General features: G+C 54.9%; 1 protein-coding gene across 1 annotated transcript; it reads left to right on the top strand.

Moving 5' to 3' along the window:
• The first annotated feature begins 1,259 nt into the window (after nucleotides 1-1,259).
• Nucleotides 1,260-15,338, top strand: ETV4 (ETS variant transcription factor 4). The gene is made up of 12 exons (XM_081109932.1): nucleotides 1,260-1,365; nucleotides 1,545-1,638; nucleotides 1,857-1,904; nucleotides 8,684-8,737; nucleotides 9,953-10,079; nucleotides 10,537-10,698; nucleotides 10,921-11,180; nucleotides 13,163-13,237; nucleotides 13,370-13,438; nucleotides 13,615-13,787; nucleotides 14,057-14,158; nucleotides 14,475-15,338. Exons 1-12 carry the CDS (start codon nucleotides 1,306-1,308, stop codon nucleotides 14,697-14,699), a joined length of 1,449 nt encoding a protein of 482 aa, XP_080966058.1. The 5' UTR covers nucleotides 1,260-1,305; the 3' UTR covers nucleotides 14,700-15,338.
• The last annotated feature ends 594 nt before the right edge of the window (nucleotides 15,339-15,932 follow it).

Genomic DNA, 15,932 nt, shown 5'->3' with positions numbered 1-15,932 from the left:
TCTCTGGGTGTTCAATTTCAATCTCTGTAAAATGGGGACTATAGCGCCACTGCGCCAGGTTATGGGAATGAAATGAGCCCGTGGAAGAGGAGCGTTTCATGAACGCTAGTTATTATGGTTCCTCCGGGCACACAAGTCCGCTCACCTCGCCCCAGGGCGCGTACACAGACATGTTCACACTCCCACGTACATGCAGATGCACAGAGACGCATGGAGACGCCAGCCGGAGGAGCTCGCTGAGCCTCGGACCCAGGGCCACCGCCGAGCCCCTCAGAGAAGCCACCGAGTCCTCAGCGTCCCTCTTTTCCTCCCAGCTCTTTCTGAATGAACTCCGGCCGCGAGTTTATTTTTTTATGAATGAGAGCCCAAGCAGTGAATGAAGCCAGGAAGCAGCCCCGGCTTTCTGATTGGCCCCCGCGACTGGGAAACTCCGCCCCTCGGCTTGGCCAAGCGAGTCTCCGGATTGGCGGGCGTGCCCGGCCCTGGGGTTTCATTCACAAAAGTCAATGAAACAAAGGGAACGGGGTTGGGGGGGCAGGGGGGAGAGAGCCTGGGCCGAGGCAAGGGAAATGCACCAATCGGCGGCTCCCCCGGGCACACAACTGTCCTCCGCGCCCGGAAAACTAGCTCGTGCGCTGGGGACCCGAGGCCCGGGCCGCCGCGCTCCGGCCTAGCCCGGCGGCCTCGCTGCCGCCCCAGAGCATGCTCAGGACCCCCTGCGTCTCCAGCACAGAAGCCCCGGCCTCAGGTGAGGCTGAGGGAGGAAGAGGGAGGGAGAGTGCCCGTGATTCCCCGCCTCGCCTTCAACACACCCCACACTCACCGCCACCTCCGCAGATTCCAGGGCGGGGGTGGGAGGCGCTGAAATTCAGGGTTGGAGGGGGCGCGGGAGTTGTGGGCGTGCGAATGGTGCGCGCCTTGCCCGCTCCTCCGCGCGCGAGCACACACACACACACACACACACACACACACTACACACAAGTCTTATGTAACCGAGCCTGGGTAGATCAGGGCTGCAGAAAGCAGCCGACACGGCGAGCCCGGCTCCCGGGAGCAGGTGGGACCTCGGTTGGCGGGAGGGGAGTGGTGACGGCGCTCAGAGCTCAGCAAACGAAACCCCACCATCGCCTGAGTGAGTCGGAGAAGTTTTGCCGTCGGACCCAGAGCCTGGGGACGGTCCCCTCCCCGTCGCCCTGACCCACCCCACCCCGCTGCTTTCCCTGGACGGTGTGCGAACGCAGCCCCCCCTCCCAGGTCTCTGCCCCCGCGCGGGGCCCGCGCCTCGCGGCCGGAGGGAGCGGCCGGATGGAGCGGAGGATGAAAGGCGGATACTTGGACCAGCAAGTGCCCTACACCTTCTGCAGCGTGAGCGCCGCGCCTGCCTCCACGCCCGCCCCCGCCTGCACCTCGCCCCACAGCCCCTTCCCCCAGCCCCCAGGGGGTCCAGGGTTGCCCGGCCCCTGAATCACCCCGAGAACCCCGTCCCACCTCCTAGACCAGCCGGCCTCAGGGTGATTAAGGGGCATTCTTCTCCTTCCCGGTAGAAATCTCCCGGAAATGGGAGCTCGCGCGAAGCGCTGATGGTCCCGCAGGGGAAACTCATGGACCCCGGCTCCCTGCCGCCCCCCGACTCGGAAGGTAAAGAGCCGGAGAGAGAAACGCTACCCTCCCCACCACACACCCTCAAAGGACCGATCCTGGAGCCCCCACCCTTTTGCCAAAAAGACTCGCCCTCCAAGGGACGCTGATCATTCTTGGCCCCTGCCACCCCAAGGGGGGTCGCCGGGCTCGCTGGGGCTCCCTCCCTCACCATCACCTCCACCTCACCTTCTCCAATTCCATTATTCACCCCTCAGATCTCTTCCAGGATCTAAGTCACTTCCAGGAGACGTGGCTCGCTGAAGGTGAGTAGTTTATGACCTTTTCCATTACTGGGGTGGGGGGTGCTCTCAACCCCGCTATTCGAACCCAGCCCACTTCCTCTCTCCCCAGCCGCAGAAGCTCTGCAAGCCCCCTCCCCAAGGCCCCGGCCTTCCTGCGGTCCCCAGTGCCCAGCATGGACACTTATATTGATATTTATTTTCTCTACCCCAGCCGGGCTTGTGTAACTAGGCCTGGGGATGAATCAGACCATTGTGTGGGGTATTTGCTTATTTGAATGGAACTTGGCCCCAGGCCCGTTTTCCTGGTTGAAATTTTCATTTGCAAAGTTTGTTTGGCAGCAACCACCAGGCTGAGGTGTGTGTTGGGGTGTTGGGGGGGAGGGGTTCGAGGAACAGGAAGACGAGGAGAAAGAGCAATTAATTTGTGACGTATCTTCAGGAGTTGCCAAAACATTGGTTTTTACCTAAACTCTTGGTTTCTCTGCTTCCCAGCTCCCAGTGCCAAACCATTTTCTGTCTGAGCCAAAAGAACAACAAACGTTTAAATAATTCTTTTTTGCAGCACTTTGTCAAAGAGGGCTTTGAGCTCCCCCCTTCCCCTAATAGCCTTAATTGTCATTCTGATGGCAACTGAGCCTCCTCCTTTCCTCCTGAATTCCTCTACCCCAGGCAAATGCCCCCACTTGTGTGCCAGTGGGGAGCTGGGTCTTGGTTCAGTGGGGAAGTGCTGGGGGGAGGAGGGTGGTCTCCTGGTTGGAGTCATTGGTGTGTTTTGGTGGGGCCTGAGGGTGTCGCTGGTGGGGCTGCAGGTAGGAGGCGAATGGTGTTTGGTCTCAGAAGGAAGGGTTAACACCCCCATCTTAGGGTCCCTTTATTTTAACTCTCTGAAAACCAAGAAACCTTTTCGAAGGCTTTTCTCTTCTTTAGACTCTCCCCAGACCTCCACCTGGGTATCCTTGGTGATTTTTTTTTTTTTAAGCTCAAACCCTGCTCCTCTGGAACTCTCTATAAAAGCTTGGTGTAGGAAGGAAAGATTCCTGATTAGATCCTTGGAGTGAGACTGGATCTGTCCTGACCACTGTGGTATCCCCCAAAATTATATATGTTACAGAATGAGTATTTAGCATAGAGCAAGTGCTGGAAACATTTTGTGGAATTCGTGGCTCACTGGCGACTCGAGTGCTGGAGGGGCCTGGGGGTTCTGGGGCACTGTGCCTATCTCCCAGCTCGGCAAGCCCTGGGTGCCCCGCTGCGAGTTGCAGCCAGAGCTATGCCCCGGCTGCCCATCCTCCTCCTGAGGTTCCGGAGCTGGGCTGGAGCTGAAGAACGCAGAGGTGTCAGTTTCTACGTCTCTCAAAGACTTCCTTTCCCAGCGCCTGATTTCTGTCTGGCTCACCAGGCTCCTTGTCTGTCAGTTGAGGGTCCCAGCGCTCCCCACAGTGGGCAGCTCCCAGGGCTGTGATCGGGGAGTAGGCTCAGAGGTTGGCATTTTGGCAGCAGCTGGTCCATTTGTGCCTGGGTTGGAATGGGAAGGAGAGGAAAATGTTCACATCTTCTCTCAGCCTTGGAAGCCCCACCCCTTGGCGGTGGGGGTCTAGGGACTGTACGAGTGTCTATGTGCATGTGTCAGTGTGACAGTCAGTGTGTGTGCTACATGCTGCTGTCCTGCAAGTCTCTGTACATTTAAATCCAGTGGGTGGGGAGGTGGGGGTGGGGATCGTAAGACGGAGGGGGGGGGGGCGCTGGGATCTCCTCGGTTCCCTCTTCTTCCTTCTGAGGGAGCAGCTCAGGTTCCCAGCTGGCGATGGATGGCCAGGCCTGAGGGGGGGGATGCTGAGGCCGCTTGCTCCTTCTCATTCTCTCTGTGGAGACAGATGCAGCTGCCGGGGCCCTGTCCCCCTGCACCACCCCAGCACCACCCCAGCCTCCTTTCCTGCCTCTTCCCACCAGGTCAGTGACCCCTGCAGCCCAGGGGGAGCTTTGGGGTGGCAGGGAGGGACTAGCCCCTTTGGAAACTTGCCAAAAATGGGGCGCATCCTTAGGAATGGGGGCCGCAGTCCAACCGCTGTCCCTCAGCCTGAATTTTCCCTACAAACCCAATTGGGAAAGAAGCAGCAGGCCCTTGTAATGTGTATGTGTGGAGGGGGAAATTGTGAAACATTCAATGGATGCCCAGGTTGGATCCAGGCTGATGTGATTGTGGGTTCAGAGTCTATCCGGGCATCATTGGGGGTGAGTGTGAGTAGGGCTCTGTAGGGTTAGGCAGTTCAGATATCTTTGGGGTTGGGGTTTTTGGAGACAGAGCGAAGGGGGATAAAGTGAGTCTAAGAGGGCATGTCTGGTTTCGGGGTGCCTGCGATCTGTTGAGTTGCCGGAGAAAGGATCGGGCTGCTGTATGGAAACGCAGGCTCCGGAGGCTGAGCCCACGCCACGCTGGTTATGGCAAAAGGTGTGTTGCTTTTGGTCCAGAGCTGCTTTCCTGGCTTGTGGGGAAGGCTCGGGGACAAGGCTTGGGTCTCTGTAAGGAACACGGATTGGGCCATCTATGGCCTTTGTGTGAGGCTGGGTCTGTGGTGTCCCAGAAGCTCTGCAGATGAATTGCAGGGGTCCTTGAGCTCTCTGACAGTGTAAAATGTTGGGGTGTGCCAGACACAAAGGATTGTGGATTTTCTAGAAAGAGAATGATCCTCACCTTTTATGAGATTTTCAGAGATGGGTCTCTGCTCCCCCTTTCATAAGAGTCACTCCCTCAATCCCCCGCCGAGGTGTCCAGTCCCCTGGCCCTTCGGTTTCCCCCACTGTCTTTGTCAATCCAAGGAGCCCCTTTGTGTGAAGGGAGCACCCGGGGGATGTGTTTTACTCGTGTGCTGCTGTGAAGTAAAAGGACGTAGGGTGTGTGTGGATCCCTGTGTGTGCCCGCCAGTGCCTTAGCATGTCTGTGGGGAGAGATGAGGTTAATCCCATCCCCCAGTCTTTTAGCTACAATACCTCCTTCTACGTATTTCCGTCGCCATCTCTTCTAGAAGGTTCTTGGGGACAGATGTCTGCTCCATAGGTACAGAACTCGTTCCTTCCAGTGCAGAGGGTGGGTGCAGGGTAAGGGTGAGAGCTGAGGCCAGCATTGACACAGAGGAGCAGAAGCTTTGGGGGATGGCTCCCCGCCTCTCCACTGGGATTCCTTAAGAGGCCCCTTCATCCTGCGATTGGGCCCTAGGAAGGGGAGATGGTGATGGGCTTACATGGTGTTGGTGAGTGGCTGATCTGAGATGGAATTAGCTGCTTGGCTGGCTTAACCTTCCAATTCAGGCGCCCTGCTTGGGAAGTCCCCAAGCCCCTCCTCTTCTACTACCCACCCCATCCCATCCCCCTCCCCCTGCCCAGCCTCTTTGTTAGAAGGATGTTCCCTAAATTTCTCTCTTTGGGCATTTTGCTGGCTTGGCACTTTGCCCATCCTTCATCACCTGCCATGTCCTCGGGCAGATCATCTCACCCTTAGTGCCAGGGTGGAGTTGGGGGAAGACTAGCACACTGGCTTGGCAGCCAAAACTCAGCCAAGTTAACAAATAAATAAAGAGTGGCGTACACTCAAGACCAAACATGGTCATTAGAAATCTCCTGCTCTCCAGGAACTTGAGGTGCAATGTTAAATGTTCCTGTTCCTATTTCTTTTTGTTGCTGTTGTTAATCCTCACCCCAGGATATTTTCCCATTGATTTTTAGAGAGAGTGGAAGGGGTGTGGGGGGAGACAGAGAGAGAAACATCGATGTATCGATTGGTTGCCTCCCAGGTCGAGCCCGCAACCAAGGTACATGCCCTTGACTGGAATCAAACCCGGGACCCTTCAGTCCACAGGCCGATGCTCTATCCACTGAGCCAAACTGGGTAGGGCTTACTGTTCCTATTTCTATCTTTGTTAACAGTTTCTGAGCAACTGAGGCCCTGTCCCGCTCCTTTGGGAGAAGCCAGTGTTCTAGGGAAGGGCCAATCAGGGACTGGGTTCATGCCACAGCCCATTTTTCCCTCCACTGATTTCTCCTGGCCCTGGGAAGAGGGTGGCACCACCTCTTCTGGAGTGTGGTCTGTGTGCTGGGCGTGGCACACAGCCTCTGGGTCTGCTGTGGAGAGGAGGTCCTGGCCAAATCTTCAGGCCTGGGGTAGAAGGCGAGGCAAGATGAACCCTAGGGTTGTCATGTGAACTGGCATGTAACGTCAGTAGGAGATGCCCCCAGCCATTACCTCAGTAGAAAGCAGCAGTTAATGAAGCCCCAGAGGGGACTCTAGTGCGTCAGCCTCCCCATGGTCTGCACCCCCCACCTCCTGTCCTCAGGTCCCGCCTTGCCAAGTAGCAGGGATGGAAATGTTGTTCATCCTGCTCCCATTACCCCCATCCAGCCACCTGTGGTTGGGCCAGAGGACACAGCGTGGATGAATGTAGGCTTGCACCAATCTTGCCCATTCTTACTGGCACTTGTTACAAATAAAGATGCCTGGACCCCACCCAGGGCCTTTGGAATGAGACTTGGGGGTGGCTTGGAATCCATGTTTTAACAATGTCCCCAGATTCGTGATCCAGGCCAGTTAGGGAATGGTTGCCTTTGTGCCCAAGTGGCGTTTCTGAAAAGATGTGTGCTCCCTGTGTGTTTGTGTTTTTGCCAAGGGATTTCATGTCCCACTGACTTACTTGGCCACTTTAGAATTGTTTTACGTTGATGTTTCATCAATTCTTTAGCTGTTGGTGGCTCCTGATTCTTATACCCCCTCTGCCCAATCCCTCTGTCAAGAAGTCAACTGCCTATAAACATCTATTTTAATAAAACACTTGAGTTTTAAAGAGTGGCATACACTCAAGACCAAACATGATCTTTAAAGCAAGTTGGTGAAGAATTTTCCTGCCACAGCCTCAAGTGTCCCACGTGAGAAGGGTTTTCCCCAGAGGACCTGCCTCTAATGATACCTGGTGGTGGAGAGGGGATGCCCTAAGGGTGAAGGAAGGGCTGGTTGGTCAGGATCTCTTCAGTTCTTGCTCCCAGGCCTGCCACCCTGGCTCCCACCAGCCTGAGGACAGAGGTCATTCTATCTTTATTCACTAAGTTGACAAATGATGCATTGAGTGCCTATTCTGAGCCAGACGCCATTCCTGGGGTACTGGGGAATCAGATGAAAAGACAGATAAGCTCCATGCCCTCAGCAAGCTTAACTTCCTGGTAGAAGAGATGGACAAGAAACATGAGAACATAGTAAGTTCAAGGACCCATACCATGCTGGGGAAGAAATAAAATGGATGCGAGAAAGGACTGGGAGGGGGACCACTTTGGTCTGGGTGGTCAGAGAAGACCTCTGAGGAGGTGACAAAGTGAACTAAAACTTCAATGGCCAGAAAAAAGCAGGCAGGCAAAGATCTGGGGAAGAGGGATCAAGCTGATGAGCTTTGAAAGGAGGCCAGAGCTCTAGAGAGTAAAGGGCCAGCAGAGGCAGGTCAAAGAGGTAAGCAGCATCAGACCACGCAGGGCCCTGGAGGCCGAGGGGAAGAGTTTGGGGTTCACACTTTAAGCAGGAGAGCGAAGTGGTTTGACTTCTGTTGCCCTGACAGCTCTGTGGAGAACAACCGACAATCGGAGGTGAGAGTGGACGTAGGGAGTTTTGATCCGAGGCTGTGGCTGAAATCACCAAGGAAGCAACTATGGAACTTTGCCCAGGAGCAAAGCAGTAGAGTCTGGGGTGTCTATTTGTACAGGCTAGGATGAGGGAGGGTGTTCTCCAGCCGTCCCCTTGGACCCTCACCCTTACCAGCCATTCCTGATTCTGGTCATCTTCTCCATCAGCTTCTCCACTGTCTAATCTGAGGGCAGTCTCCTTGGGTTTTATCACCTCACCTTTGAGCCCCTCTCTTCCTGGACTATCAGGAAGTTCTTCTTGGTGTCTTCCCTTTCCCTTCCTGCTATAATCTATTCTTGAGAGAGGGACAAACCTGGGCAAAGACTCTGGAGTCAGGGGAGGTACTCAGCTGTAGACCCACCTGAAGGAGTTGGTGAGACCAGAATAAGAACTGGAAATCAACCCAGATGTCCAGGTTGGAGGCCATGGATGAGCTACTGTTCTACTTTAGTTTTGCTGCCTAATTCCCAAACCCAGCTCCACCCCCACTGCACCTGGGAATGCTCCTCAAGAACTTCCAAGCCTGGGAGCCCTTCTCTCTTCTAGCTGCACATCAAAGGGATGAGGCCCTGACCTCCCAGTGTCCCCAGCCTCTTCCTCTCCTTTGTCAGCCCTTTTTTTTTTTTTTTCCCACCTGTTCGAACCACCCTCTTTTCTCCATTCCATCTCTTTTCCTGGGATCTAAATTTCTAGATTTCACCTTGGAGGTTGTATAAAATGCAGATTCCATCCCAGATTCAGAATCTCCCCTGCGATTCAAAGTTCACAGGATCTCACTCCTTGTAATGCCTGCCCATCCCAGATGTGACTGCTGCTGCTTTGGGAGAGCTTTGTAAACTCTGAGGGGCAGGGCTGTCCTCACTTCAGAAAAATGGAGGGACTAAAGACAAAGCATCTAGGAAAAGACTGGAATCTGCTCCGACAGGTTCTGAGCATCTGCAGCCTCTCCCCTCCAGGGTCTTAATGGAGCCAGCGATGGAGGGCACTAGGACCCGGCGTGGAGTTGCCTTTATTCCTAAGAAGGCTGTTTTATTTGGGGTGGGTGCTGAGCTGCTGGGCTGCTTTAATGGTATCTCCCAGGGGCTGCCATCCAGGGCCCCACCCTCCCTTCCACTCTAGACTCACCTTTGACCTCTCTTCGCAGCTCAGGTACCAGATAGTGATGAACAGTTTGTTCCTGATTTCCATTCAGAAAACTGTGAGTAGAGAGGGCCCTGGGTAGAGGGAATGGGGAGTGGGGAAGGGCAGGAAATGAGTCACAGGGACAGAGAATCACAAAAGATCAACTTGTTCTCTCCTAAAGAAAGGGGTGAAGGGCAGGGCTCCCCCTTCTTGGGTTTGGACTCAAAGACCAAGGCAGTAACTGGGACATGAAGACCTTGGGGGCTTCTCCATCCTAGCTGGGTGACCTTGGAGCAGACACTTCATCTCTCTGACCCTCCATTTCCTTATTGCTGAAATGGGCAGGCTTGGACCAGGCCAGCAGGGTCCAGTTCTACTTCCATGCAACTTGGGAGCTATTTTGTGCCCCTCCAACCCATTAGCAATGTCTGTAGACATTTTTGGTTGCCACAACTGGAGCTAGATGCTCCTGGCCCCTAGTGGGGAGTGTCGTGGGATGCTACTAATACCCTACAATGCTCAGGATAGCCCCCCAACAAAACATTCTCTGGCCCAAATGTCAGTAGTGCCGCTGTTGAGAAACCCTGTCTTATGCCAGGCACTTTGCTCTCCACTGTCTTCCCAAATAACATGGAACGGGGCACACATAATCGGAAACAGCAGATAACAGATGGGCTGATGGTAGGCATTTGACCCGGCTGCAGTAAGACAGAACCGCACACTCCGCCAGCTCGGACCCAGCTCTGTGCTTCTCCGCCTGGTGGCTGCAGTTTGTGGACGCAGCAGGGGCTGCAGGAAAGGCCAATGTTCTCCACAGATAATGAGGAGCGTGTGTATCATGTTCGTCAGCTGACATGCGAGTGGCTAATATCCAACCTCCATCAGAAAAGAAAGATTCTTTACAGCCCCAAACAGGAAAACATCTCTCTCCCTTGGAATTTTCCAGGGCGCCTGGGAAAACCACAGGCCCTCGGTTGAAAGTGCTCGCCCCTACAAAGGTGTTTTGCCCCGGGGGGGAGGGGGGGTTGCATTAAATGTTGAACTCGAGACCATTTCTTTGGTTAATATTAGACACTATTAGACACTTTCCTGATGTAGAAAACTAGACGTAACGTAAGTAGCCAAACTGCTTAAAAGTGTGTGACTATGACGCTCTGCAGACTGAGACCCAGAGGAGGGACCAGGCTGTGCCAGTCACCCAGCAGGTCCTCAGAGAGCAGGTATAGGAAGCTCTTACTGCCTCTTCTGAGACACTCTCTGCCCTGCTCTCCCCCTACCCCCCACCCCACAGTAGCTTTCCACAGCCCCACCACCAGGATCAAGGAGGAGCCCCAGAGTCCCCGGACAGACCCGGCCCTGTCCTGCAGCAGGAAGCCACCACTCCCCTACCACCATGGCGAGCAGTGCCTTTATTCCAGGTGAGAGGGCTGGCCCTGGGGGGTGGGGTGGGGGGTGTCACACACTCATGAGCAGAGGCAGCAGTTGAGATGCAAGTGAGACAACAGAAGGATTTCCGAGCTCCTGTAAGGGAGCAGTACAGTGAGGATATCCTCTGAGTAGTGAGGATGAGAAACGCAGGAGTGGGGTCGAGGGAGCTGTGTGAAGGCTGGCCGAGTTTGTTTCCGCTGAAGAAGCCCAGTGGCTCTGGGCTGGGGAGAAGTGTTCTCCAGTCCACACCCAGTCTCAGCATGTGTGAAAAGTGGAAAAGAGTGCATTTGGGACCGAGTCTGGCTCATGCCATGCCTTTCCCAGCACCCTGTCCTCTTCCTGCTCCTATAATCCCCGTGCCCTGACTTCTCTGGGGGTGGATGAAGGGTGCAAAGATGCTCGCCTGGCTTCTCTGCCCCCTCACCCCTGTCTCCCCCTCAACTCCAGTGCCTATGACCCCCCTAGACAAATCGCCATCAAGTCCCCCGCCCCTGGTGCCCCCGGACAGTCGCCCCTGCAGCCCTTTCCCCGCGCAGAACAACGGAGCTTCGTGAGATCCTCTGGCACCTCCCAGCCCCACCCTGGCCACGGGTACCTCGGGGAGCATAGGTAAGGAGACTCCCAGAATGGGAGCCGAGATCTCAGCAGTTTTCCCTCAGCCCCTGAGGGTCCTCCATCTGCCCTTAAGAGACCTGGTGTGGGGGGAGGTAGGGAGGAAGGGATATGGATTCCCACACCCACACCGGAGCCCACTCTGCAAGCTTTGAGAGTGGCAGGCACGAGGAGGACTTCATCTAATCCTCTCTTCCTTCTCCATCCACCCATATCCAGCTCCGTCTTCCAGCAGCCCTTGGATATTTGCCACTCCTTCACATCCTCTCAGGGAGGGGGCCGGGAACCCCTCCCAACCCCCTACCAACACCAGCTGTCGGAGCCCTGCCCACCCTACCCCCAGCAGAGCTTCAAGCAGGAATACCTTGACCCCCTGTACGAACAGCTGGCCATGGGCCAGGGTGGGGTCAATGGGCACAGGTACCCAGGGGCGGGGGTGGTGATCAAACAAGAGCAGACGGACTTCGCCTATGACTCGGGTAAGAGACATTTCAGGTGGGAGGGGCTGGGGTGAGATTGCTGGGTGGGGTGGCATGATAACCCCACAATGTCTTTCCCCAACTTCTTTACCCTCCTATCTTTTTACTGGTTCACAATCCCAACCCATTCACTTCCTTCATAGAGTCAGAAAAATTGTCATTTTTTCAATCAGCAAACTTATATTCAGATAAAAAATAAATGGGATGTAGGTCCCTACCCTCAGGTAGCATGCGACTTAATAGGAAAGTGAGACATGTCTTTCTATGTCTATTTAGCAGGTGTCTGGGGTTTTAATTACCTGTAGCGACCACAGTACTGTTTGAGGAGTATGAATTTGTGGAGTTAGAGGATACAAAGATTAATAGGTTGTTCTCAGTCCCAGAGATGCTTAACAATACAAAGGGAGCCCAGGGTGGCTCATCAGTTGAGCGTTGACCCATGAACAAGGAGATGAGGGTTCAATCCCCAATCCCGGCTCAATCCCCAGTCTGGGGTGTGCAGGAGGCAGCCAATCAATTATTCTCTCTCATCATTGATGTTTCTCTCCCTCTTCTTTCCTCTCTCTGAAATCAATAAAAAAAAAAAAATCTATGTTTTAAAAATACGAAGGGATTTGAATGAAGAGAAACATGAACTTGAAACTAGCCAGGTTCATAGTTCCCAGTTGGGACTCAGGGTTAATACAACGTGTTCAAGCCCACCCTCTTGGCCAGCGCTGGGTACGGAAGTAGGGGCTGCTGTAAATTCTAGTTCCACCCCGTGTTGACCTGAGTGAGATGCCCTCAGCCATATTCTATTCATAAATAGCTGTAGTTCAAAGCCCCAAGTGCACAGGGACGGCCCTTCTCAGGGAGGAAGGGCCCAGAAAACCTTGGCTTGTTACACTGTTCCCATCCCCGATTGAGTTTCTATGCAAAGTTGCATGAGAAAAATATTCAGCCATTAGAATAGGCTCAGAGCTGGCCAGAGCTTTCGAATTTCCCTTTTTCTGATGCACAGTCTTTTAGGGGCAGGGGAATGAACCACAAACCCCCAGGCTGCCTGAGTGAGAACCGGAGGGCGCACCTCTCCTCAACCCGGGGGCATAAGCCTGAGCCACGCCTGGCAGTGAGGTGCAGGAAAGAGGAGGGAGACGCTCTTGCCGCTGACCTTCAAAGGATGTAGACCGGAGGAGATCATGTTACTTGCCCTTGAACTCCTGCCCCTCCCCCTTCAGCTTCCTCTGAAAGGAGTCAGGAATTCCATTCACAAAATGGATGCATGAATGAGCCCACTCTCCCGCCTCCTCCCGGAGGTGTCAGGTTTCACCATCTCATTCATAGGTGGGAGTGGAGGGCCGAAAGGACTGGAGCTTGAATGGGTGGCTTCACACCACCAACTCCTCCAGGTGGAGTGGGGATGTTTCAATCCTATGGAATGGAATCAGATGGAGTGGAATGTGCTCTGCTGTCAGAGCTGGGGAAAAAAACAAACCAAAAAACCCGGCCCAGTGCCCACTGCCTCTTCCCTAGTTACAGATCCATGCAGGCGCTCCCTCCCACCCACTCTCCTTTCCTCCACTGGTTCCTCCCTCCCTCATAGAACACACTGGGCAGGGAATCTGACCTGCTGACCGGAGGTTAGCCCATTCCAAGGGAGTCTTAGACATGGACACTGTACCCTTTCCCCGGAGGTTCATCTCTATCCCTGCCTCCTCCTCCAAAACTCACAGGAAACAGCTGCTCCCTGGAATCCTGGGCCTTGTGGAACAGCTTTACCCAGCCCCAGCTGCTGCCATCCCTGCCCCCTGGCTCAGCCTCAAGCTGAAGGGCTCCAGCCTCACACCCCCTCTGGGTGAACTTCCCCTGGGACTGTGGTAGGCAGGCAGCTGGGAACAGAACCGGAAAGCAGGCCGGCAGGAAGTTCTTAAGTGTGTGGAGGCCTGCTGCCCCCACCTCCACCCCAGCCACCTGTAACGTCCCCCTTCCTTCTCTACCCCCAGATGTCCCTGGGTGTGCGTCCATGTACCTACACACAGAGGGTTTCCCCGGACCCTCTCCAGGTGATGGGACCATGGGTAAGGCAGCCCCCTCTCCCTGCCAAGTCCTCCAAGTTGGGGGAGGGTCTCCTGACCAGGAATCCCTCTGGACACTCTGGGGTCTCATCAGTGAACCCCCAGATCTGAGTGACCCCCAACTTCCTCCTCAAGGCTATGGCTATGAGAAACCTGTGCGACCATTCCCAGATGATGTCTGTGTCGTCCCTGAGAAATTTGAAGGTCAGAGACGTGACTGTTCATGAGAGGGGCAGGTTTTTTTCCGTGCCCTCTGACTGTGTCACCTGGGAATCACATGACATTTCATGAGAAAGGGCCTGGAAAGACCCCGGGGAGAGAAGGTTGCTTGGGGGACCCGCAGGCACAAATCCTACACTCCGGTTTCCTGTGTTCCCCAGGAGACATCAAGCAGGAAGGGATGGGAGCGTTCCGAGAGGGACCGCCCTACCAGCGCCGGGGTGCCTTGCAGCTGTGGCAGTTTCTGGTGGCCCTGCTCGATGACCCAACGAATGCTCACTTCATTGCCTGGACGGGCCGGGGGATGGAGTTCAAGCTAATCGAGCCTGAGGAGGTGGGCCTCTCAGATGTTCCCCCCTCTCCTTCCAACGGATTTTGGGCCTGGAGATGAGAGAACCTGGGAACGGGCGCATGCGTCTTCACCATCATCGTTGCTTTAACTAACCTGAATTCTTACCAAACCAGGGTCTTTGAGCTGGTTGCTTATTTGCCTAACCAGCTCAGCATTTTGCACTAAAAATCTCAAGTGCTCTCTCCGACCTGCCTCTCGCTTTTCCGCTGCTGAGCTAGCATTGCCATCCCAAAATTCTCCTGTTCCCCCAGGTCGCCAGGCTCTGGGGCATCCAGAAGAACCGGCCCGCCATGAATTACGACAAACTGAGCCGCTCACTCCGATACTATTATGAGAAAGGCATCATGCAGAAGGTCAAGGGCTAGGGGTCCAGGGACAAGAGGGTGGGGGCAGGGGGACAGAAGAGCATTCTTAGGAGTTTGTAGGAGCAGATAGACAGGGAACCAGTCAGAAGGGACAAGAAATTGTGGACAATCCCCAAAAAGTGCTAAACATTAAGAAGTCCAGAGCATGGAGAGATTGAGATTAGAGGTGAACCCCAGATGGGAGTTAGCTGCTTAGAAAAACGAGTATGGAGAGAAATGTACTCCACACATCTGCCTAGAGACCCATTCCCCACCCTTAACATTGACCTGGAGTTAGACTGACCCAGCCCCTCTCTTCCCACAGGTGGCTGGAGAGCGTTATGTGTACAAGTTCGTGTGCGAGCCTGAGGCCCTCTTCTCTCTGGCCTTCCCGGACAATCAGCGTCCAGCTCTCAAGGCCGAGTTTGACAGGCCGGTCAGTGAGGAAGACACAGTCCCTTTGTCCCACTTGGACGAGAGCCCTGCCTACCTCCCAGAGCTGGCTGGTCCTACCCAGCCCTTTGGCCCCAAGGGTGGCTACTCCTACTAGCCCCCAGCAGCTGCTCCCTGGCCACCGGGGTGCTGTCCTGTGTACATATAGATGAATTTGGTGTTGGGGAAACCCTCACTCTGAAACCCACAGATGTCTTGGAGCAGGTCCCCACTGGCCTATCAGCCGCCCTAGCCCAGACTCTGAGCCGTTCACCAGAGTCCCTGGGAAGGACAAGTGGAGACACTCCAAGTGCAAGGTGGAGTCAGAAACTCCTGGGGGTCTCACCTCTGGCCTCTTCCTAAGTCCATCTTAGAGGCCCAAGACCCTCCCCCACCCCACCCCCCCCGTCACAGAGAACAAGAGTTTGTTCTGTTCTGGGGGACAAAGCAGCACCCCTCCTTTATCCTGGTGCGGAGGATGCACTGAGCTCCCAGATCGCCCACTGTGGGGAGGCAGAAGCCTGGATCTTGCACTCCACTCCAAGCTGTGGCCCTGGAGGGTCCTGCTTGTCAGTTCTTGGTGCTCCATTTCTCAGAGGCAGGGGCAGGGGAAGGGGCGCTGGAGGAAGGAACGTGGGATGGGGGCGGGGATGGAGGCAGGGAGGGCTCGGTTCCTGCTCTGAGGGCCCTTTGCTCTGCCCGTTCCTAGGCCCAGGCCTGGGGTGTCACCCTAATAAAGGCCCCTGCTTCTCCTGTTCTCCTGTGTCGTCCTCTTTGCTGCCATGGGAGAAGGATCCAGGGTTTAAAAGAGTTTGACCTTGGGGCAGATGACCAGTTTGGGCTGTTTCCCTGACACAAGTTACCAAATGGGTTCTTGGGAAAGGACAGTTCATCTTTTTCCTCTGGAAAATGGGTTCATGGGCGCAGTGATACTTGCTCTTTTCCCCTCCCAGGATTATTGTGGGAACACCCTGAAATCACGTGCGTAGGGCCCTTTGTAATCTAGACCAGTGCTTCTTGCCCTCCCTGTGGGGGTGGGACTACTGAGCTCTGAGGCCTCCTGGAGCGTGTTCAGGCAGGGTTTGGCCTGTGGTTTGTGATCACAGTTGCTCCCGTGAGCCACGCACAGCGTGTCCCCGCTCCTGCCATGGCTCCAGGTTGCTGTTTCTGCTGAAGTTGGGGACAAGAGTTTGGAGAGGATTTGGAGAATGGAAAAAGGCACCCAGACACAAGGGTGAAGGGAGGCTGGAACAAGCCCTGGGTTCTGGCCAGTGTAGGAAAAAGACACTAGATCTTTGGGGGAAAGGTAAGTGGGGATCAGCAGATTTTCCTTGCCCAAATCTGGGGGAGA

Source organism: Myotis nattereri, assembly GCF_964212035.1.
Source record: "Myotis nattereri genome assembly, chromosome: 16".
NCBI classification, from domain to species: Eukaryota; Metazoa; Chordata; class Mammalia; order Chiroptera; family Vespertilionidae; genus Myotis; species Myotis nattereri.
Note: the sequence above shows the minus strand (reverse complement) of the source record. Positions and strands in the feature narration are given on the sequence as shown.